Source organism: Microtus oregoni, unplaced genomic scaffold, assembly GCF_018167655.1.
Source record: "Microtus oregoni isolate MIOR12 unplaced genomic scaffold, Mior012 000014F_ref0000157, whole genome shotgun sequence".
NCBI classification, from domain to species: Eukaryota; Metazoa; Chordata; class Mammalia; order Rodentia; family Cricetidae; genus Microtus; species Microtus oregoni.
Window position 1 is genome coordinate 45852645 of NW_024543073.1, and position 25606 is coordinate 45878250.

At 42.9% G+C, this 25606-nt stretch overlaps 1 protein-coding gene across 4 annotated transcripts in view; it reads right to left on the reverse strand.

Annotated features, from left to right (window-relative positions):
* Positions 1 to 5841: 5841 nt before the first annotated feature.
* The window catches only part of Mmaa (metabolism of cobalamin associated A), a 35408-nt gene continuing 15643 nt past the window's right edge, over positions 5842 to 25606 (reverse strand). For 2 of the 4 annotated variants that reach the window (XM_041663177.1, XM_041663180.1), the window contains 5 exons: positions 23416 to 23538; positions 11734 to 11904; positions 8738 to 8823; positions 6980 to 7129; positions 5842 to 6150 (listed from right to left, as the gene is read on the reverse strand). In XM_041663177.1, the coding sequence (XP_041519111.1) occupies positions 5863 to 6150; positions 6980 to 7129; positions 8738 to 8823; positions 11734 to 11904; positions 23416 to 23538 (818 nt within the window). In that variant the 3' untranslated portion in view covers positions 5842 to 5862. The remainder of the gene's footprint in view (positions 6151 to 6979; positions 7130 to 8737; positions 8824 to 11733; positions 11905 to 23415; positions 23539 to 25606) is intronic. The other 2 variants (XM_041663179.1, XM_041663178.1) reach the window with 2 other exon arrangements.

Consider the following 25606-nt stretch of genomic DNA (forward strand, 5'->3'; position numbering starts at 1 on the left):
CCAGCCACTGAGCATTGTTTATGAGAGCTGCTGGTATTTGTGGTTTTGGGAGAAAAACTTTCTGCAGAGAGCAGTGAGGTTTCTGCACATAGAAATACTGAAGAGCAAAATTTGGTTATGTCTGCATCTCAGACACTGTTCTATTGATGTGAAGAGACATGGCCAAGGCAACTAACTCTTGTAAGCATTTAATCTGAGAAGATTGCTTATCGTTTCAGAGAGTCAGTCCATGATCATCTTGGTGGGAAGAAAGTAGGTGGGCATGATGTTGGAGAAGGAGCTGAGAGTCTTACACCCTCATCCACAGGCAGCAGGCAGAGAGAGAGAGAGACTGAAACCTCAAAGCCCACCCCAGTGACATACTTCCTCCAGCAAGGCCACACCCACTCCAAGGCCACACCTCCTAATCCTTCCCAAACAGTTCTACTCCCTGATGACTAAGCATTCACATATATGAGCCTATGGGGGTCATTTTCATTCAAACCACCACACTTGCTTATGTGACTGTATTTTCAAGGGAAGTTGATCCTTGAAACAATTCCATCCCATATACAAATAGGTACATATGGATGAGGCTGAGGAGGGGCTTTATTATTCTTCTAGATAGTTCTCTACAGAATTTTTTTTTTTTGAGACAGAGTTTCTCTGTAGCTTTGGAGCCAATCCTGGAACCTGTTCTGTAGACCAGGCTGTCCTTGAACTCACAGAGATCTGCCTGTCAAGTGTAGGGATTAAAGAAGTACACCATCACTGACCAGCCCAGAATTTTTCTCCATACTTTTGATGTCACATTTCTTTTTTATTAGTAAAAAATAACGTTAGTTTAAACACTTGATCTTGCTAAGGGTAGAATGGTTTTCTGGTTTATACACACCCTTACTTCATTCCTTCAGGAAGCTAAAGTGCACAACAAAAATCAACTGTCCCAAGGTCACCTTTATACAATCCCATGTTCAGGTATAAATATTAATGTACTTTAACCCATGTCATCTACATGTTACACTCACAAATAACCCTATCACATCCAGTTCAACTGTTTTAATGCCATTTATATTTTATAGAACACATCAAAAATGACAAGCAAAGCCGGGCGGTGGTGGCGCACGCCTTTAATCCCAGCACTCGGGAGGCAGAGGCAGGCGGATCTCTGTGGGTTCGAGACCAGCCTGGTCTACAGAGCTAGTTCCAGGACAGGCTCCAAAGCCACAGAGAAACCCTGTCTCGAAAAACCAAAAAAAAAAAAAAAAAAATGACAAGCAAAAAAATCAACCGAAGCCTTATTTGGGCTTCATGGGACAGTAACTATCATTCCGTGTTCACTTCGGGTAGTATTTTAAAATGATGTCAAACTTAGTAATCAGCTAATCAAGGCAATAAAGTAGAAAGCAAGTAGCTGAGACACGTCCTGGTTGTTGTTCAACAGAGAAAATTTCACAGTGCACCATTTTCTGTCTTCCCAGAGAAACAGTACTAACATTTAATGAGCATTCACCTTGCTCATCATTCTGGCACCTCCCTGGATTATGTAAGCACCTGGAGATAGTGCGTGAGGTACAAGAGGCAACTTGAAAGTCAGGCATGGTGGCAGCATTCCACAAGCTAGGACAAGAATTTTGCAGGCTTGAGTCCAGGCCAGCCTACAGAGACCTTGTGTCCTAAAATGAAATAATTTAATTTCCATGCAGATTTTAGAAATGGATTTCCTCTTCTCCTCCCCAACCCTTGGAATTCACAGCTTTTATGTGGCATAGCTTGACATTTTCCCAAGGTTCTTGAATGTTCTAATCTGCTTTAGCGTTCTCTGCTTCTGCTTCCCAGGTCCTAAGATTGAAAGTGAGAGCCATTATGACCAGATTTTTCCCTTTTGCTTGTTTTAAAAATGTACATGTGTGTTTTTCTTCAAATATATATACACTATGTGCAAGCCTGGTGCCCAAGTAGGTCAGAAGAAAACATCAGATCCCAACCGATGGCTGTCTGTAAACCACCATGTGGATACTGGGAGCTGAACTAGGGTCCTCTGAAACAGCAACACGTGTTCTTAACCACTGCGTCATCTCTGCAGCCCGGATAGCTATATTTTTGACTATTGCAACTTGACCCATAATATTTTTTCCAGAAGATAACTATTATTTTAAGATAGAGGGAATCTATACTCATCCAACCCTTAAACTATCCTAAGAATAACTACCATTCATTCTCCAATATTTACCACTACTATGTCCAGGTACTGCATGCACAACTCTGGCTGATAGCACTGTGTCAGTTACTGTCTTGTTGCTATGTTGAAAATGACGGACAAGAAGTAACTCAAGGGAAAGGGGCTTATTGTGACTCGCATCAGTGAGAGTTGCTGGAGCAGCTGTGGCCAGAGCACAAGTGACTGGTCAAATAGCTGGTCACCTTCTTCTTTATTCAGATTCAGATTCAGCCAATGAGACAGCACCATTCACATTTAGCTCTTCTGTGAAAATTCTCTGGAAATGTTCTAAAAGCATGCCCGGAGATGTGTCTCCTAGGTGATTAAAAAGTCATCAAATTTACAATGAATATAAGCAGCACACTATTGCCGTTTCCATTTACCAGTGGGAAAAGTGAGGAGCGGAGAGATCAAGTAGTCTGGTCCATCTGAAAGGCAATAATGGTCTGCAGGGAAAATAACTGTGACGAATGCCTGTGTGTGACATGTAGGTCACTGCCTGCCACTGGGTGCCAGCCACTGCGGTTTCTCAGTTCTCTCCTATGCTGTAGAGTGGCTACCATCGCCGTACCTTTACAGACAAGGGAGCTAGTAAACATGGAAAAACAACTTTTCTAACTCATATGTTCAGTTCATTATAAGAGCTGACGGTTATAGCAACACATAGCTAAGTCAAAACCTCTGCTTTTGACCAGGCCAGAGGTCCACAACTGTAGAACCACTGTTGAGGGCAAGGGGAAAGGATTATTGAGCATAGCAAAATGGAGCACATTTTTCTTTTTTTTTTTTTTTTGGTTGAGACAGGGTTTCTCTGTAGCTTTGGAGCCTGTCCTGGAACTCCCTTTGTAGACCAGGCAGGCCTTGAATTCATAGAGATCCACCTGCCTCTGCCTCCCGAGTACTGGGATTAAAGGCGTGCGCCACCACCGCCCGGCTGGAGCACAGTTTTGAAGGAAAAAAACCCCACAAATACTACTCTCTAGTATAGCAAATTAAGATAATAAAGGTAAAAGATATTTTAGAAATCAGTTTTTCTATCACACCCCATGACACAATGGCCTCAGGAGGAGATGGGGCTTTTCTCATAATTTTATAACTACATATATGCCATTTAAAAGGAGCTCAAGTGGAGAACACATTGCTAAGCCCCCTCCCCCTTCGACCTCCTTTAAGAGCAGCAGGCACCCACTGTTATCGACTGTACCACAAGTGCCAGGCTTGTGAGTCCTGCAACAGCTTATGAGGTGGAATCATGAGATGGCCTGTTTCTAAACATCCTTTGATGGTGGTCTTTTCTCACCAAGAAATTCTTCTGGCTGACCTCTCCAGGCTTCTCATAACCTACAGAGGATGTCAGTCCCACAGATCATACACAGACATCGAGGAGTATTTGTTAAAACAACACTCAAGAAATTTGATTTCAGTTGGGAGCCAGTATCGTAGAAAAGAGTTGACACACTGTGTAAAACATTCCAGCGTCCGGAATGCAGTGTGGAGAAGGGTGCTTTATTTGGGAGAAATTTCATAACTAAAAGTAATTGTACCCAAATGTACACAGCTATAACTACTTATCAAATAGTTTAGGACATTCAAAGAATTAAGCAGAGTTGAGGTTTAAAGACAACCATAAATAATCATATGAGCGTGATGGTAGTAATAAGACCATGGAGAAATTTTAATTATAAATAAGGTTTATGCAGCTTTAGGGACCCACAACTTTAGCATAGTAAAAACAGCAAGCAATACTTCCTATATGCCATCATGATGCTGAAATGATTTTCCTGAAAAATGTAGTCCTCACCAATCCTGTACGGTTATATGCCAGCCCCACTTTTCCAGAAAGGAAACCGAAGCCTGTAAGTCAGGTGGTGTGCAGGCTTAGAGGCTGGTCTGGTTCAAGTTTAAACATACAGCCTAACTCTAGAGTCTAAGTTCTTGGTTCCTGTGATGTATTTTTTCTCTTGAGCCTGTTGTGTCCTTCAGCATTAAGAAAAACATACATCTAGCAGCTGTAAAGATGGCTTAGACGGCCAAGTGCTTGATGTGGAGGAATAAAGACCCAAGAGTGACCCTCAGGACCCACACAAAGGCTAGACACCATGCCATGTTCCCATAATCTCATCCTCAGATCCACAGAAACTGGACACAGTGCCACATGTCCATAATCCCATGGGTGGAAAACTTCAGATGAGGAGACCCCTAGGGCTTGCTTGCCAATCTAACTGAATTGCTGAATTCGGAGGCATTTTCTCAAGAAAACAAAAAGTAAATAAACCAGGCATAGTGGTATACATCTTTAATCTCAGCAGTTGGGAGGCAGAGGCAGGTGGATCTCTGTGAGTTCAAGGCCAGCTTGGACTACGTAATGAGTTGCAGGACTACCAGGGCTACAAAGTAAGACCCTGTCTCAAAAAAAAAAAAAAGCGTACAGCAATAGAACACATTCAAACATACTCAAAGACAACCTGTTGCTACCACACGCAAGATATAAAAGGGTGTGTTTTCTCCCTCTCTCACACACAGTGGGCCAATGAAGTAAACTGACCAAGCAAAAACTAGTAGAAACATTTTGTAATCTTCAAACTGAGTAATCCTGAACTGTCTTAACTCTACCTGAGTCTCTTGGAACTGTGGGCCACACCTGTAGCTGCTTTTCCTCCCTGCCTGTCATGGAGAAGAAGCCTTCCAAGGCTAGCCATGTGGACTTTAAATGCTGGAGTCCCCAACATCATTTCCGCTGTTTTATTAAAGTATGCATGACCACATCAGAAATCTTTAGACTATTCTGGTACACTAACTGCCAATCATGCCTTGCGATTCTCAGAAGTCTGGTGAGAGTTATTCTGGCCTCAAATGTTCAGAAATGTGGTCATTCTGGCTTATGCTTCCTCTGGTGAGTCAGAGAGCAGAGAAGTGATATAAGGTTTCAAAATGTATGCTCTTTTCTCCTCCTCAGCTTCCTCCACTTTTGGCTCTTAAGAAAAAGCTACTCTTGTTGGGAATATTATTTTGAGGTATGTTACTTTTGTTTTTGTTGCATTTGGTTAACTCTGTGAAGCTGTGATACCTTGCCTGCCTCGAATACCTGATGGTCTAATAGTGACGCAGGAGCAAGAATAGACAGGGCTGGCAGGCAAAGAGAATGGACAGAAGGAAAAAACTGGAAGAAAAAGGGTTCAGAGAAGTAGCCCGAGAAGGAGGGCATCAGGGGCCAGCACCCAGCTACACAGCTGGAGCGTGTAGAACAGAGTAAGGTTTAAAGAAGAGATCGGAAAAAACACAGAGGCCAAAAGGTAGAGGGGATAAGTCAAGAAAAGCAGGCAAGAAACAAGCCAAGCTAAGGCCAGACATTTATAATTAAGAATAAGGTTCCATGTGTGATTCATTTGGGAGTTGGGTAGCGGACCTCCCCCCTCAAAAGAGTCCAAAGAGCATAACACCATACCACCACATACTGTGCTGGCCAGCATGCCAGGGCATACGAAAAGGGGGAGTGGGACCAGTCCACACAGCAGGCTCACAGTTACTGCCATGTTAACTGCACCAGCCACATCACACAAGTCAGCTGGGTGACAGACGGATCACAGTATAAAGACACGGGTGACATTTGGATGTTAAGTACTCAAAGAAACGCTATAAAATGATTGTATAGGGTAAGTTTATTAGGGTTTGCTTTTAAAAGCTTTCAACAATAAGTCTGCTGCTAGTCCTGGGGAGAGGGCCCCGCTGAGAACCTTTCTCTCCATTAGAGGAATCTGTTCCCGGATGCCCGGTTGGGTCTTGAAATGTTCTAAGATGTTTTCCTGAATGAGATTCCACATCCAAACTTTCTGCTGCTTCTGTCTCTTGGTGGTGAGCTCCCCGCTGGCCAGCATTACCTGCTGAAATTCTCTCATTGCATCCCACATCTCACTGATGCCCTCTCCACTTCTGGCAGAAATGCGAATTACCTATTGGGAAGGCAGGAGCAGAACTGTTAGTTCATGGGAAGTCTGAGAGCTGTCCTTCCTTACAGTTTACGGAAACATGCTAGCATACACTGCGGCACGTGCCTCAGATTAATAAACAGCACAGCAGAAATAAGATGTCGGTTTAAGGCAGATGTATTTTAACTAGGATGGCTCGGATAGATAGATGGTCAGGGGAATCCTAGAGGACCTGTGAGCGTCACAGGGTGAGCAGAGATACTGGTAGGAAGGGCTTCCCGAGGTCTGAGTGCCAGACATGAAGGCAAGCTGAGGAAGGGCCCCATTCCCACGTCAGTCAGTGCAAGGCGGAGTACCCAGCACCTCTATGGACAAGACGGCACCGCCCCAGAGGTGCCCAGAGAAGCCAGCAGTAAGAAAGGCCTGCTGCTCTCACGATGATCACGGTTTACCCTTTACTAACAGGACGCGACTGCTCTGCTTCCTACAGTATTGCTCTTCATTTTCTCAACGTATGGACAATAATGGGAACGGAAGCATCGTATCACAAGCCTTTGCTCTGGCACAGCTAATCTAACCATGGAGTGCTCTATAATCTTAAGGGCAGTTATCACTCCCAATGGTTTACACCGAGTAATGAGCAGTCTCATCTCTTACCTCACTCTAGTTTTTGACATCCTGTGGTTGAAAGATTACATTTAAGATCAGCTATAAACTCTGGCTCTGTCATAGTTTTCAAAGTGCAGTCTTTACATTCCAGAAAAGACTGATTATATGTCCAGTCTGAGACCTATATCCTCTGTCCTAATGTGCACAGTCCACTCAGTGAGAAACGGAGAGGAACACAGCAAACCTTTGGTCTCCAGACTCCTGAGCGCCTGCGGAGCAACTTCAGTGCACTCACGTACTCTGCTTGGATTCTGCGGGCTGGCACAACCAAGTCTCCATCAGACTTAGTTATAACTACCAGATCTGCCATCTCAATTATACCCCTTTTGATGCCCTAAATAAAACAGAAGAACCATATTAATCAGAAACCTTCCAGTTACTCTCAACTAGAATGAAAAAGGACAACCAGGACATGTCATGATTTCAAAGTCACGCACTCTACTGTCCTTCTTTCTGTATCTTCATAAGATCCATGTGCCAGGTTAACAATTATCTGACAAAACTACCTAAATGCAGCAGCTCCTGGAATTACTGAAGTCATCTGTAATGTCCCTTCCAAACTTAGAGACGAACTTGGTGAAATATATACAGACTTCGAGTAAAGAGACGATCAAGACAAAACTTGATGGAGTGGCAGGATGTAGCTCACATCATCTCACTGAGACAAAGTTAGCCCCCAGGTCACTGCAGGAAGTAAGGGTGAGAACCTACAGTAAATTATAAGCTAACCATGCAGCCCGAGGACAAGGAGGGGAAGTTATTTGACTAGCGTCCTACACAATAAATAAGGCAAGTTGAGAGATTAAACAAGGGTGACCATGACACGTGGCCACTGCCTAGACAGGTGAGAGGAGCATGACTGTCCCCAGTTGAGCCAGCAGACACACCAGAGCGTGGGGCCTCTCACTGGTTTGGCTCATGATGAATCTCAGTAAGGAGTGCCTCAGGCTCTATCCATTCCCATTACAAGCCCCACAGAAGACCAGTCAACAGCAAGGGGCTCCCTGTTGGGACCACCCCACCCACTTCGGAGGTTTCACTTTTTCCTTGATAAAATCAGCTTTTACTTGTTTACATCTTTCTTCAGATCCTTACTCTTCGTCAACATGAGACAATTAACCCCACAGTCACCAGGTTGGGGTCACTCTGGTGACTGCTGATCACCTAACACCTTAGCCCCCTATTTAAGCCCACCAGAAAAAACCTTCCACGTGACCATGTGTGACTCTGCCTCCTCCCACCCACACAAAGTCCCACCCCTTGCACACAGAGACCTATGTGTAGGTGTATCCCAGTGCCTCCCACCACACACACACCAGAGAGAGAGAGAGAGAGACCACCTGTGTGACCCTTCTTCACTGGAACAGCCTTTAGCATAGAGTTACGATTATAGAACTCTCCTGAGTTTGAGAGTTATTCTAATGAATTATAGAACCTGGGATGAAGTGGAGCCTTTAGCTTTGTGGCCAGTGGTACAGGTGACCTGGTATAGCTGATGTCTGAAGTGAGGGGACACTGTGGAAGACCATGTCTGAAATCCGCACTAATTCTAGCTGGCTAGTGACAGATGACAAAGCAGAGTGCTGTACTGTTGGACAGCATGCAAGTTACACAATGATATCACATAAATTACTTTTGAGTCAAGAGGTCTACAAATAGCCGTGATGCTGTGGTCTCTTTGGACTGAAGCCCTCCATTTTCCAGTCACTTCCATGCTGTACAGGGAAAAGTTTTAAGTTGTGTGAGTAGCTCAAACTCACACCGTTTAACATTAGTTGAGAAAAACTACACACACAGACAGAGACTGGGCCTGTGGCTCATGTGCTCAGCCAACAGGACAATGTCTTTGCCTACACGACCTTCAACCGCATTTACAACAAGGCTGGGCTTCGCATCTGCACTTTCAGAGATGTGCCCAGGAGGCTGGGCACCAAATCATTACCTGCAGTTCATCCCCTCCTGCTGGTGGCAGCAATAAAACAAACATATCAACCATATCAGCAACAGCAAACTCCGACTGCCCCACACCTGGAATTTCAAATCACAGCTTTATTTAAAATATTCAGCCATAACATTTCTGTCGTCAAAGTTACTGGCTCATTTCCACTTTACTTCATTCAGTTCCTCATCTTCATGGCCATACATAAACCCTTTAAAGTCCTGTTGCTATAACTAAACACCCAAGAGTTGATAAAGAGAAGTTTCTTTGCTCAGAGTTATGTAGGCTGGCAGAGTCGGCATCTACTCAGAGAGCGTCACATGGGAAGACAGCAAGCATGCTGATGCAGGTGCCTCTGCCCCTTCTTGTGACATCACAGATGCCATCACAGGGCTTCATGCTTGCCGCCTTAACTACTTCTCAAAGGTCCCCCTCCAAATGCTATTACTAAGAATTTGGGTTAATCTGCTAACACACCCTTTCTTTTCTCACTAGACCAGTGTTTTAGATGACGGCCTTATGTATGTTCTCAACCTGTGGGTCGTGGCCCCTTTAGCGATCAAATGACCCTTTCACAAAGAGCCTCCTAAGACCATTTGGAAAACAAAGATATTTACATTCCAAAATTAGTTATAAAATTGCAACTAAATTATTTTAAGTTGGGGGGTCACCACAATGAGTAACTGTATTCCAAGGTCGCAGCATTAGGAAGATTGAGAACCACTGACTTATAGACTTCCATTCTCTCCTACTCTTAAAGCTTTCTTTTGGTTTCTCTTTCATCAGTAAGTGGCTTGAACACTGTGACTCTAATCTTAAACCATGTCTGCCAATATTTTCATCTCTTTTTGCCTTTTTGTCCTTATTCCTACTCTGCAAACCCCCAATTCTCTCCTCTTTAAACATGCTTGGAGAGTCCTCTCAATTGCAGCCACATACCACTGAAGGGTCTCATAAAAGCCATGCCCCACTACAGGGCTGGAGAGAGCTCAGTGGTTAAAAGCACTTGATATTTTCCAGAGGACCTGACTTGGTTCTTATCGCCATCTAATGGCTCATAACTCCAGTTCCAAAGAACACCCTCTTGTGGCCTCTGTGGGCACCAGGAACACATGTGGTGGCACAGACATACAAGCAGGCAAAACTTATTACACACATTAAAAACAAAGTTATCTCCTAAATGTATTCAGCCAGTTTCCTTCTTTTGTGTTCACTGTGTCCTACACCACAGAGGAAACAAGGGAAGTACTTCCCAGCTCCTCCCTGGCAGTCTCAGCCGGACCACCCACGCTGCAGTTCTGATGTGGGCAGCACTGCTGAAGAGGCCTCCATCCCAACCACTTTCCTGAACCCTCACCCCTCCACGAAACCAAAACAGGAACAGACATCCCACAGCTTCCTCAACCATCACCATACTTTTGTATCATTACCAAATTTACTTTTATTCTGGTGGTTTTTAACTTATTCATTTACTTATATATTATTTGAGACAGGGTCTACGTAGACTAGGCTGTGACTCACTATGTAGGCTTTCTCTCCACAGGCACATTTTTGAGCGGCCTTAACCAATGCTCACTGTCCACGTTCTGACCCACACCCCGGCCTGAACACTGTAAACTCTCTCTGTGTATCTCTATCTAGTCAGCTCCTTCCCTCCCCCAGAGCGGCAGTGTACCAGGTCACCGCCCATATCTCAAGGTCCCCTTTCAGGCAGGTAAAGGTCACCTGGAAGCAAAGGGGCTTCCAGATGAGATCTTTGAAGGTTGGTCAGCGGGTGGTTCCTCTTCACGTTCATCTTTCTGTTTCCTATTCCTTCTTCTTCCATCTGGAACCTAGGTAGATCTGAATCCTAGCAAATCCATGTGGCAGCTGGTCTCCATTTTATCCCTATTTCCTTCATTTAACCTAAACCTAATTTATAACAGTACTAAACTACGAGCCATATTAATAACTGTTAGGTCTGTCCTTACTGCCCAGTCTTCCTAAAACAGAATCACTTGGATACCTAGTAAGCAAGTCCCGGTAATGTACTGATAATTCATGTTGTTCTGCCTTCCAATCATACTTCTGCACGCTGTTCTCTATTGCTCCAATCCTCCTTCCTTCTTCACTCTTACATTCAACAATAAAGTCCTGCCAACTGACTGCCAATACTTTTGATCTGTCTCCTCTTCCTAGCCCTGCTTACTTGAAATAGAATCTGCATTTCCTTCCTTTGATTGGCACCATGATCCGTTTCCCACGTCCATCCTAAACCATTTCTCATTCTGCTGAGGGATCCCTCCAAACACATATGGGACGTCCCTTGTTCAGGCTTCCCATTCTCTTTAGAGAAAACACTTTGGCAGAGCACACAAAGAAAACTTGGCCCTAGTCACTGTTTGAGCTCCTCTCTTTGCCCTCAGTGTTGTAAGTGGCCTGAGAAAGCTGCACTTCTCGGGATGAGCCATACTTCTCTGTGTCTGTCCAATGCCTTTTACCCCAACTATTAACACCCACTTTCCCTCCTCTAAGAAGTCTTCATTGATTCCTCCAAACACTGGTCTGGGTTGTGTCAAAAGATCATTTCTCTCCAAGAATGTGAAGGGTTGGAGCTTTCCTTTCAATGTCTTCACTGCATATAATTATGTGCTAAGGACGAAACAGCCTCAGAATCCTAAGTTCCCAGCTGAATACTGTGGACATCAAGTGTGCTTAAGTAGTACTGTGATTTGCTTCCAAAGGCCGGCCGTTCTAGTACTCACTAGCCCCTGCACACAGAACATGCCAATTTACATATCAGCTATGTGGACATGTAGGCCACTGTCACCTTTTATATGGAAGGCTCTTGTGGGTGAGGAGCACAGCCCATATACTCATATTGCCTGTGGGGCAAGAGCTTGTATTTAATTCCACTTCATATCTGTTGAATGAACTAAGTGAAATCAGTTGTTATTCATCTTTAAATAGTATTCATTATAATGATACATCATTTTTATGAAATAAAATATCACACTCACCTACAGTTTCAATAAGAATGATGTCATATCCCCCTCCTTCACATAACAGAATAGCTTCATTTGTGGTCCTTGTCACACCTCCTAAAGTTCCACTGGTAGGAGATGGCCTGATGTACGCATTCATATCTCTTGATAGCTCAATCATCCGGGTTTTATCACCTAAGAGGGATCCTAAAACACAAAGCTACATTTTACAATCATGAAGGACTAATTACACCAATCAGCAAACTGCAAGCAGACCTGAGTTACAACAGTTTTTCCCAATGTTTCACCGTTACTGAGTTCTCCTCCCCTCACTGTCTATCCTCACGGTGGAGGAACTAATCAATCATTCCTGAAAACCAACATGGTCGTTCCAAACTGACTAGACGTTCACATATAAGCCCTCCAGCTCCCCAGGCACCAATCCTTCCTTACCTTCCTTGACCAATGCCAGTCTCCCAGGACCAAGCCACCCCTCTGGCTGAGTAGTGTGGTCTCTAAAGAGCCATCTCCACTTTGACGTGTCTGCCTCTTTGCTGCTGTCCTACAGGGGCATCCTCTTTCACTGATTTACAAGTGGTCAAAGCAGGGGCCTGGCTCTATTGTCCCTGGCCACTTCAGTTTGGGGTGTTATTTTTATCTTCCTGTCCATCTCAACTCACTGATGACCTGTTTTCTTCAAGTCTTTCTAGAACATTTTCATGATGTGCCCTTTGGTGTAAATCTCAATAGTACATAGTAACTGCTCTGTGATCTCTAGCACCCTGGAAGACATGAAAACTTCAGTGGTCCTCTCCTTTTCTTATTACCAAGAGCAGCCTCCACTCCCCATCCTCTTACGTGCACAAATGATATTTTCTCAGCCTTATGCAAATACTGTGCAAACGCGTATGGACGCTACCTTAACCCCAGTCTACCCTTACCTGCAGCTGGACAGTGAGTGGAAAGCACAGTGAAGAGAGAGAAAAGATCCCTACAACCCACCTTGGGGTCTCACAGCTACAGGAAATCTGCCATATCTAGAAACATTCACTTATCACAAATGGGGGCAGGATACTACTGGCACCACCTGGATAAAGGATGGGATTTTGCTAAGCAAACCTCAATTTATGGCTCAGCCACCACTTACAATGAACTGCCACCACCAACAAACAATTGCCACCAATGTCACCAGTGCCAAGGTATCAAAAATGTGCTGCAGCTATGACATAAGTTCCTTGCCTGTGAACCTCATCCTAAAGCTGCTGGACACTGAATGTTAAGCGAAATGGTTGTAGTAGGTACTCAATACCCAGAGAAGGGATCGATTATATTTTTGAACTGAGATATTTGAGCAAACATCAATACTTGAAAATTCTGAAAGAATTAAGACCCTGGAACTACTATTACCTCTTTCTACTTTTTTATTAAAAATATATTTATTTTTATCATTTTTAATTATGTGTATGTGTATGCACATCTATGTGTGTGTATGTGTGCATGAGTGTAGGTACCCTTGGAGGCTGGAGGTGCTGGCCTCATATCCCCCAGAACTAGTTACGTGTGGTTGGGAGCTACCAAGGTGGTGCTGGGAATTGAACTCAGGTCCTCTGCAAGAGCAGTCGTGCTCTTCACCACTGAGCCATCTCTCCAGCCTACAAATTTCTTTTTGCCATATGATTATATATTTATATTTACAAGATAGTAAAGACTGAGAAGCTCCTTAACGGTATTCCCCTTCCCTTCACTGCTCCATGTCAGGACCTTCTCACAGGTACTGACTCTACAGCACGTGGTTCCCATATACCTCAACTACCTTATTTACTCCACATAAACTTTTCCCTAAAGTACTTTTCCGCCTGAAATCATCCATGTGGAAGCATACATCTATCATAGCTACATCATATTACCCTATAGACCCCACCACACTGAACGCAACATTATGAAATTACTCTTCCATAGAGCTGTTCCTGCCAGTGAACCTTCCAAACTGTTTGCTGTAGACCCTAGGGGGTGATCTCAAGGCCTTCACAGGAAGATTTGTAAGTCTAAGCACAAGGGCAGACAAAGGGACTAATGCTGCTTACACTCTAATTTAGTGCTATTTCCAATTATATTTATATAGACCAGGAATTCATATTTATAATATTCTATTTACCTGCATGTATTTTTTTTAATAGCACACAGTTTTAAAACCCTAAGAACAGGACCCTTCACTTTCAGTTTGAGCAAGGTTAAGAGCCACAGCTTAGTCAGTAGAGTACTTGTCTTGCATGAGGAAATGAGTCTGGCTCTTAGAACTCTGTAAGAAAATCAGGCCTGGTGGCACATGCTTGTTATCCCAGCACCGAGAAGCAGACACGGTAGATTACCAGAGCTTACTGACCAGTCAACAGAGCCTACTTTGAAGGCTCCAAGAGAGTGAGACATTCTGTCTAAGGAAACAAGATGGGCAACACCCAAGGCTGTCCTCCCACACATACCTGCACACACATATACATAGAAAATGAAGGTTAGCAGCCACATAGCTATGTGCTTTAATTACAGGATATAACATCAGTTCTGCTATTAATTACTACTTCAAGCTATTGTTTTCTCTTTCTGGAACGAATACACTAGACCATGAAGGTAGAGAGGAAATAGCCTTCTTAGCTGAATGATGTTGGGATTATTTATGAAAGTCCTTCACTAGCACAGTTCATATATTTTCACTGCAAAGTCCTTAAACAATAAATAAACTAGACAACAAATTGACATGGATTTATTTAATCTTGGAACGTGAAACCCAAATCCTTTGAATGCTCTGAGTCACATTTCTCAATAAAAAAATAGTAAGAATTGTTATCAACTTCTCTAACCTAAGGTCTTTCAAAAATTACTTCCTGCAGAATACCACAGCATACACACCAAGCACTTTCACTGAGGACCTAGGATTTATCCCTCAGAGCACACACTACAGTGTGACTGCTTGTGCTGCCTGTCTCCCCCTAAGACATGAACACCCTGAAGCATGGTCCCTGCAGTGCTGCTGTCTCACCTACAGAAGGTACACCCATACCCAGTAAGTGAGTAACTGTCATCTGAGCAGCTTAACCCACAACGAGAGAAAGGGGAAAATGTTTCCTGAGTATTTATAGGAAAGACTTTATATGTTTTCTTTAAATGGGCCTTAGGGAGCTAAGTTTATATTCATTTTACTTCTGATGAGCTACAAATTAAATGCTGAGTGATTGCATGACCTCACATCAGCAAGTAACTGCTGAGCACGGTGCAGCGCAGCGTGCCCTGCAGAGTGCAGCAGCACATTACATGGTCCTTCAAGCGCCTTCTGTTTCACTGGACACTAACAGACAGGTGACAAGCTATAAACAATTGTATGCCCCTCCCCCCCGCCAGCTCAATCTTTACTGAAGAGATGCTACACCACCTTGAAGATAAAACTGAGAAGTTAGGCCCACTGGAAAAACAGACTATGAGAAGGGGCTGGCCCTAGGCATGACCAAAGGGCTGAGATGTGTATCCCTCTAACCCTACTTTAGTATCCACTGAGATACCCACAAGCTGACCTCCTGTGTACAATTCAGTACTACCTAACCAACTCCCAGAGTTTCCACCCGTGTTAGAGCTGAGATGGGAAAGACATCCTGGCAGTCGGGAGCCAAGGAATACCACAAAGTCACACTGCACAACAAACCTCACACACGAGCTTTATGAGGAGAGAAAAACCCAGGAGTGTTACGGGAGGTCCTCCCACTCCTCCAGCCTATCGCCGCTGAGATACCAGCCTACGGGGGCGTGGTCTCTCTCCCTTTAAAAAAGCGGCCACTTCCCTCTCCTCTTTCTCTTCACTTCCTGCTCCACCGGCGACTAGACTCCCTTCCTGGTTGTGCAGAGGGCTGACGGTGATCTGTAAGTTTTTTCCCCTTTAAATAAATACCACCCTATTAATCATAATTCCAAACTGGTGTGGCATTGTTTATGACTTACGCCTTCAGTTGGCTTTTTGTTTTGTTTTTTTTTTTTGTTTTGAGACAAGGTTTCTCTGTAGCTTTGGTGCCTGTCCTGGAACTCACTCTGTACACCAGGCTGACCTACGCCTTCAGTTGGCACCCAACGTTTGGTTTTAGAACCTCTCCTTTCCCCGCTCAGCTGCCGGCCACGAGTTCGGCTTGGCGGGAGCCCTCCCTTCCTCAGCCGCCGCCTGTGCCTTGCAGCAGCGGCCTTGGCCTCCCCACGTGGATTTAAACTCCACAGGCCCGCGTAGTCTGCCCGCGTGGTTTGATCTTTTCTGAGTCGTTTTTAAATCTCCCTTGCAAGCACAGTTTTTAAGTGGCGCGAACCAGAGCACGCGGTTGCTGAAAGCTGCAACCCCTCAGGGTGACTCTGTCATGTGGAGGCATAAGCGGCTTCCAGGTTGCTCTTCTCTACCCCTGGATTCTGGGTTTCTGGTTCCGTCTCTGGAATTGATTTAATTACATTTACTTTGTTGAGCAACTTACATTTTCCAGTTTTTAACAAATACTAGGCGGACTCTGAAACAGGACTCTGTTTTCATCGCGACTTGGCAACAGCGCCACCTGCTGGATAATAGGTAATATGGCAGTTTTCGTTTCCAACGCGAATTTTACTGTTCTGCTTACCAATACAATGGGTTATATCATGCAAGGTTTATATGACTATGGGGATAACTTAATTTACTGGTTACTAGGTTTCAGTATTCTTTTGCATATTCTATCATTTAGGAAGATCATAGCACTCCTAAGAACCATACAATCTTTACTAGAAACTCATGCAGGTCAGGAGATTCAGGATTCAAAAGAGACAATAATAAAGACAATAATAAAAAGACATGAAATGATTGAAGAAATGATTGGAGCTGGTGAACAGAGTAATAAGGCACAAGGACAGGATACAATGCCAACACCAGCTATTAGAACTGGCTTACCCAAGGTTTTAGCGGCATACCCTATACTTAATTCTGACAAAGCGTCAACTTCTAAAGGCTCAAAGGGAGTCAGAGAAGCTAGATGGACGCCAATAGCAATGAATGATCTGAAAGAAATTAAGCATGCTATTGTTAATTTTGGCTTGCACTCTGCATATGTAAAAGAAATGATAAGGACTTGGGCTTCTAATGCTAGAGCTACCCCCCATGACTTCCATCAGTTAGTGTCTGCAGTTTTAGATAATGGACCTTCCTTGATGTTTGGAATTTATTTCAGAGAAGAATCCAAACATATGGAACAGCAAGGACGAGCAAAAGGTGTCGAGGTTTCCCAAGATCAAATTCTTGGTGCAGGAGAATATGCTGATCCACAGGTCCAAGCTCTTTATGATGATGAAGTACTGTGTCTATGTCACCAAGCAGCTTTAAATGCTTGGAATAGGATACAAGATCCAGCAAAAAGGGTTGAATCATATACCAGAATTAGACAGGGACAGAGAGAACCCTTTATTGACTTTTTGCAAAGATTAATTAAGGCTCTGGACATAGGGGTAACAGACCCAGAAGCTAGATGAATACTTCTTGAATCTCTAGCTTTTGAGAATGCAAACATAGAATGCAAAAAGATAATTGGGCCTTTAAAGTCTAGATCAGCACCTATGGATGAATGGATTCAGCATACGATGAATGTTGAGACGTTTACCTATAACGATGAATCTTGGGTAGGAGAAGCGATTTCCACAGCAATGAGGAGACATCAAACTGCCAGGTGTTTTAATTGTGGTAAATTAGGACATCTGAAAAGGGATTGCAGGCACAGAATTTCTAGGAATATTATCTCCTCTGGGAATGACAAAAATAGGAGACCTAGGCCTTCAGGTATATGTAGAAGATGCGGTAAAGGCCGACATTGGTCCAATGAATGCAGGTCAACAACAGACAAACAAGGCAACCCGATATCGTCAGGAAACTCCTTGAGGGGCCTCTCTCAGGCCCCCAAGCCAACAGTGGCCCAGTCATTCCCAGTCACAGTGGAGAACGTGCCTCACCAAGAAAATTAAAAGCTCCAATTTCTGCTGTAAAAAGTAATACTGGTCGAAATGAAGAAATACGTGTGGAGGATGAGTCAAAAAACCCAATAGGACAGAGTAAACGTATATTTTCGCAGACTTCTATTAATGATCAACGACCAAAGCTAAGAGTCTGTATAAATGGCACTTTTATTGAAGGCTTATTAGACACAGGTGCGGATGTAAGTATCATTACCCCAGAATCTTGGCATCCGAATTGGCCTCTTCAAGAGGTAGATGTTCAGTTCCTAAAAATTGGAACCCTATCTCGTGTAAAACAAAGCACAAGATGGGTTGAATGCATAGGGCCCAAAGGGCAAATAGGAAGACTAAGGCCATATATAGCCAATATTGCCATAAATTTATGGGGCCGTGACCTGCTACAGCAATGGAATACACAGATTAACATTCCTGTAGTTCCAGGAACTCATAATTCTGGGAAGAATATGATGAGGTATTATAGAAAAAGGTCACCAGCCATTCAGGCTGTACAAGAACATACAGCAAATACCAAACCTTTAGAGGTACCAACAGCCCTACCTTTAAAATGGCTGAGAAGCCAATATGGATCAAACAGTGGCCTCTAGCTGAAGATAAACTACAGGCATTGGAACAGCTGGTGCAGGAGCAACTAGATGCTCACCACATTGAAGAATCAACCAGCCCTTGGAATTCTCCTGTGTTTGTTGTAAAAAAGAAATCTGGTAAATGGAGATTGGTGACAGATCTAAGAGCTGTCAATAAAGTAATTCAACCTATGGGCCCACTACAATCTGGAATCCCTTTGCCTTCTCTGTTACCAAAAGGATGGCCTCTTATAGTTATTGATTTGAAAGATTGTTTTTTCACTATACCGTTACAAGAAAAGGATAGAGAAAAATTTGCCTTCACAGTGCCTACTTATAATAATTCTCAGCCTAATAGGAGATATCAATGGACTGTCCTCCCACAGGGTATGCTCAATAGTCCTACATTGTGCCAATATTTTGTAAGTAAGCCATTGGAAATAATTCGTAAACAATTCCCCAAGTCCATAATTTATCATTACATGGATGACATCTTGTTATCTGATTCAAATAAAGATACTTTAGAAAGGATGTTTGAAGAAGTAAAGAAAGTCTTGCCTAGGTGGGGATTACAAATTGCCCCTGAAAAGATTCAAAGAGGAAATTCTATTAATTACCTAGGTTACAGAATAGGGTTAGAGAAAATTAAAACGCAAAAGGCACAAATTAGGAGAGACCGGTTAAAGACTCTTAATGACTTCCAAAGATTGTTAGGAGACATTTCCATTCTACGACCAGCTGTTGGGATAAGACCTGATCTAATAGTTCATTTAAACAAAACCTTAGATGGTGATAAAGATTTGAATAGTCCAAGAAAACTGACAGCTGAAGCAGAAAAGGAACTGACAATGATTGAGGAAAAATTACAGGAGGCACATGTGGATAGGGTGAACCCAAATCTTAGCTGCATCCTAGTCATATTGCCTTCCAGAATTTCTCCTACAGGGATTCTAATGCAGAGGGAAGATATTATTTTAGAGTGGATATTTATACCTAATAAACCAAGTAAAAAATTAAAAACTTATGTGGAAAAAGTCTCTGAATTAATTATAAAAGGTAAGCTGAGACTTCGTCAACTAGCAGGCATAGACCCAGCAGAAATTATAGTGCCTTTTACTACTGAAGAAATAAAAAAGTTATGGGAAGACAATGAACTGTGGCAAAGAGCTTGTGCTAATTTTTTGAGAGAAATTAATAGCAACTATCCCAAAAGTGGTAGACTTAACCTTATAAAAAGAACTTCTTGGATTCTTCCTAGAATTGTACGTGATGCTCCAATAACTGGAGGCCGTACATTCTATACTGATGCAAATAAATCAGGGAAAGCAGGTTACAAGTCAGATGAATTGAGTAAGGTGGAACAAAGCCCTTATAATTCTGTCCAGAAGGCAGAATTTTATGCCATTCTTATGGTGCTAAGGGATTTTAAAGAACCTCTTAATATAGTTACAGATTCACAATATGCAGAAAGAGTTATCTTGCATATTGAAACCGCTGAATTTATACCAGATGACACAGAGTTGACTTCATTGTTTATCCAGGTACAAGACATAATCAGGAACAGGCTTTGTCCGATGTACATAACACACATCCGGTCCCATACAGGTCTGCCTGGTCCTCTAGCCCAAGGCAACGCTGAGATTGATCAATTATTGATTGGAAGTGTGTTGCAGGCCTCAGAATTTCATAAGAAGCATCATGTCAATAGTAAAGGCCTAAAGAAAGAATTTTCCATTACTTGGCAACAAGCTAAGGACATTATAAAGAGATGTCCTACTTGTTCTTTCTATAATAAAACACCGTTGCCTGCAGGGAGTAACCCAAAGGGTACTAAGAGAAATGAAATCTGGCAGATGGATGTGTTCCACTTTATGGAATTTGGTAAATTAAAATATGTACACCACACCATAGACACATATTCAGGTTTTCAATGGGCTACCGCCCTGAGCTCAGAAAAGGCTGATTCAGTAATCACACATTTATTGGAAGTTATGGCCATCATGGGTATACCTGCACAAATAAAGACAGATAATGGTCCAGCATATGTATCTAAGAAAATGAAACGCTTTTTTGATTATTATAATATAAAACACATGACAGGTATACCAAATAATCCTACAGGTCAGGCAGTTATAGAAAGATCAAATCGTACTATAAAGGATATGCTGAACAAACAGAAAGGGACCGAAAATACCCCCAGAAATAGATTACATAACGCTTTATTAACCTTGAATTTTCTTAACGCTAATGAGAAAGGAACGACAGCAGCAGAAAGACATTGGATAATGGAAAAGTCTGCTGAACTAAATCAACTGATTTGTTTCAAAGATGTGCTGACCTCTCAGTGGAAGCCAGGAGATGTGCTACGTTGGGGAAGGGGTTTTGCTCTTGTTTCCACAGGAGAAGAAAAATTGTGGATACCATCAAAATTAATAAAGTTTCGATTTGAAGAGGAGAAACCTCTTGGAAAGGAGAAATGACAACTCATCCACAATGATGATATTCATACAGGTGGTAAGAAAAACATATAGAATGGGGGCAGGGTTCTGTTCTTATCTCCACAGGAAAACACTCATCTTTGAGAAATTCAAGGGACCCTGGATGTTTGGATACTGACAGATGGAAAAATACCTGCCCAATAGGAAATATCAAGAAAACTGAATGGGTTGTGTAAGTAATATTAAACCATATTTCTAAATTTATAAAGCTGGTTTTGAAGTTGGACTCTGGCTCAGTCTCTCTCCAATTCCAAGCCTGTTAGTAAGAGAAAAACCCAGAGTTTCTGGAGTTTCTGTCTCATGTCAAGAGCCATGATGTGGGACAGAAAGAAATATGAGTTTAGAAAACATCTTTGCTTTTCTTCATATCTATCATACTTTTCATTGAATATATCTATCATGTCTTTCATTGAATATATATATGTCTATATATGTCTATATGATTAATGTTTAAGTTTTTCATAATGAACAATGAGTTTTTCCTGAAGTGACATTTGAAGTTTCCAGGAAGAAGATGGGGCCCCATAACAACAACTCCACCTGGTTGATATGACGTCATGATACTGATAGCGCTACTACAAGACCTGCTTTGGGTACCAGCTGCACAAGACAGTTCCTACTTGGTTAGCTGAAATGGTGCACATCTTATACAACATTTTGGCCAGACCTGCACAAAATACTCAGAGACTATTTGCAATTTTAAAAGACATTGATCTTGAAATTTAACCATCATTTTACTTTCACAGGATCCCCCAGAAAGAACGTCGCCCTTATGACAGCTGGAAGTAATTCTAGAGGACGACGTCCCCTCTCCCAGTAAAGTTTGCCCTTGGGTTTAGGGACATCATTTAGGGGTTGATTATAATTAGTATACGATTGAGGGTTGTGGGAGGAATTTTATAATCTCAGGGATCATTTTGAAAAAAAAAAAAAGAGGGATGATGGGATAATAGATTTGTAATTGTGAGTTACTGTTTTTAGACAAATATATAGATTCTTGTATATTGATAGAAAGTTAAATTATATTGACTATTGTATGCATGTATGTTTCTACCTCTGATTAAGATACTTATATAATGTTTGTGTATTGATATATATTTACCTACTGCAATGTTTATTTGTACATTGTTTATATTTGAAGGTCATTGTCCTCATTTGTTTCACAGTCGTTTATTGTCTTAGTCTTTAAGTTAGATAGATATTGAGAATTATATAGACTAATAGTCATCTAAGTTTGTCATTTATAATTAGACTAATCAGGTTCTTTAGATATATAGAGATTATACTCAGTATAGATAGATAATCTTCAACTTCTTCAAAGAGCTCTAGAAAATGGCCTTTAATCTAACTCAGAATTTTGTGGTAGTGAGACACAATTGCTCCTGGCAACACAGCTCTATTCCTGAGAGAATGTTGAGCACCAAAGACACTCCACCTGGAGCCTTTCTTTTTGGCAGAACTGGCCTTGGGGCAAAGAAATGCCCATACCTCAACCACTGACAAAGATACAGAGCGTGCATCAATGGATAAAACAGGGCTGTCATATCCTGCCAAGACAGGGTAAGATAGTTTTGAAAAGTTGCTTGCCTTTGAAAATGGTATGTCAGTTATGTTAGGCCTTAGCCAAAGTTGGTTGCTTCAACGCTGCTAATGTGACTTTGGGTGATTGCCTAGGTAGCTAGTTGTCTCTGTGATTTGTTGCATGTTTTGGAAGTTGTTTTACTGAACTTCCTAATTACCCAGGTAACATTATTTCCCTTCTCAGATCTTCGATGGGGTTGAAGACTATATAAATGTAGTTACTTTCTCTCATGACTTGGCCAAGTTATTTACTATACAAGACCTAAGCTAGTTAGAATAGGATATTTGTACTTATTGTATATAATTTCATAGTAGGTTTAGAACTCTCTTATTTAAACAAAAGGGGGAGGTGTTACGGGAGGTCCTCCCACTCCTCCAGCCTATCGCCGCTGAGATACCAGCCCATTGGGGCGTGGTCTCTCTCCCTTTAAAAAAGCGGCCACTTCCCTCTCCTCTCTCTCTTCACTTCCTGCTCCGCTGGCGACTAGACTCCCTGGTTGCGCAGAGGGCTGACGGTGATCTGTAAGTTTTTTCCCCTTTAAATAAATACCACCCTATTAATCATAATTCCAAACTGGTGTGGCATTGTTTATGACTTACGCCTTCACAGGAGGGTGGGTCTTTGCTCCAGCAAGAATCTGCAGCAGAGAATTGAGCAGAAGACAGGGTTTATATAGAGTTTCAAAAGCGGGGGAGTTTTCCAGGGTGGCCCGGGACTGGATCTTGAGGTAAAATCAAGGATTGGTGGGATTCTATTTTTCTGTAGGGCAGGGCCTGGCCACTGGGGCCTAGCCACTGAAGTTCCTGAGGCTGGGAAGGGGTCAGGCCTGGCTACTACCAGAACAGTCTAGGAGTGGAGCCTAGCAGTCAGAGGTCTCCAGAGGTGGGGCCTTTTTTCTTTTTTTACAGAGAAAGCCATCCCTCCTGAGTTGGCATGAATAGTCAACACAACCTCACTCTGTAGAACAGGAATGGTTCCTCTCATAAGGTCAAACTCACCTGGAAATTAGAGGTTCCCTAACTGCCAATTCCCACTAACCTGTAATATCAGCCATACTCACCACCACTGGTGCAGGAAGATGGGTCCACGGCTAGCACAGACAGTCTGTGCCCTCTCTCGGTCAGCATCTTCCCAAAATATTCTATGAAGGTTGATTTTCCTGCACCAGGGGGCCCAGATAATCCTAGAATAAGATAATGAAATCAGTACCATAACTAATTTTGATGAATAAAACATTAGTTTACCTTCTGCTTCCTCTAATTTATGAAAATCATCATTGACATATTTCGACACGCCTTAAATCCATCTCTTTACCTAATTCCCAAGTAGCAGTGAGACACAGAGGCACAATTCTAAGATCCATGTTTTACAAACCCTGCCCTTTTCCTGTACTGCAGGTCTTCTGAGACACGCTGCATTGCCTCTGTTTCCATGAGCAGAGCTTGTGTACCTGCCCTCCTCTCCTAACAGTGGGCGACTGTCCCACCCGCCCACTGGAAAAACAATCCATTACTCCAGAAACTGCTAGGATTGAGAAAGTAATTTTCTCTACAAACATTTTTCCTTTGTCTTACTCATACCTTCAAGAAAAAAAATCCAATAAAAGAAAATCTTTAAAAAAAAAATCCTGATGTTCAGAAAGGCAGGAAAGCCCCTCCTTGGAGAGCCATGGCAGGTAAGGGTCAAACCTTGAGCTGTTCGTGGGGGCTCACCCCAGTGCTGCTTGTGACCAGCTCTGTGGTCTGTACGATGCTGCCTCAGCACCCTCCTCAGGACAGTAGCTGCTGCAACAGTCTTGGCCTTTGCAGACAGTTTAAGGGTTAAATGAGATAATGTTTAATATGGGATCACATATACTGCGTGGCCTGCAGAACATTAGACACAGGCATCCAATAATCTTCAAGCGTGCATACAGTGTATGCAGGCTTAGGTCCTTACTATATGGCTCATGGTTTATTTCCATCTTAAGCACCTTAACAGGTGCTGAATAAATTTGTGCTGCTTTTATTGATGATGATGATAAAATGACTGAAGACTTGAGTTTGTCAGGACTAAGATCAGGGTAGACTACCCAGAAGGCCCAGAGGAGGTGTGTGTGACTTGTTAAGCAAATACTGGGACTTTTCTCTCTTCAAGGGCTCTCTAAGGCCTACTATAAGTCATGCTGGGTTTTCTTCTTGGGGGTGTGCTAGTCTGTCTACAATCCAGTATCTATCCAGACCTAGTGTAGTTCCTCAAAATGAGAGTCCCTCCTTGAGGGTAGGGGAAGGAATGTGAAATGCAGGGATAGGTACAAAGGTTGGTTAGAGACCTATGTGTGAAAACGGCTTTGAAGCATTCATCTCCACTCCTGGAACAAGAGGACATTTGAGTCCTATGTTACCAATACACAGGATGTGAGGTCTAGGATGACATCAGTGTTTCTCTTATCTACTCACTACCCATAGAGTTCCTGCACTGTCATCACATCTCAGGCTGTCTTTAGAGAATGAGCTGCCTTAGAGTACCCTTCACTGCCATGGGATGCCCTCCACCCACCCAAACTGCATGGCTTAACTCCTGCTACTCAAAATATAGCTAAATTATCCAGAAATATAACAGCTTACCCACAGTCTAGGACAAAGCCAAATAATCCAAAAAGCTCAAATGAACATTTAAATACAGATGGTAACCACTGCATGGAGAAAGCAGGGGTTAGAGACACCCCTAGAAGCTCTATGAAAGTATCTGGGTGAAGGGAGGGGCTAGAATCATAGGACATGCCTGGAATCCCAGCACTCAAGAGCTTGAGGCAGAAGGACAGTTAAAGTCAGCCTGCATTGATGGAGGAAGGTCATTGGCTAATAAAGGAACTGCCTTGGCCCATTTTATTGGTTGAAAGATAAGTGGGGGGAGTAGGCAGAACAGGACGCTGGGAGGAAGAGGAAGTGAGCTCACTCTCGACAGCTCTCCTCTCTGGAGCAGACGCCTGAGAGAGACGCCATGCCCTGCTCCTGGGATGAAGCTCGACCCAGGATGGACATAGGCTAGAATCTCCCCAGTATCCTCTCCTTGGGGTGCTACACACAGATGATTAGAAATGGGCTAAATTAATATGTGAGAATTAGCCTAGAAGAGAATGGGCCAAGCAGTGTTTACATGAATACAGTTTGTGTGTTGTTATTTCGGGGCATAAGCTAGCCGAGCAGGCAGCCGGGGTGCTGGGGACGCAGCCCCGCTGCTCCTATTACTACACTGCATGACATAGCAAG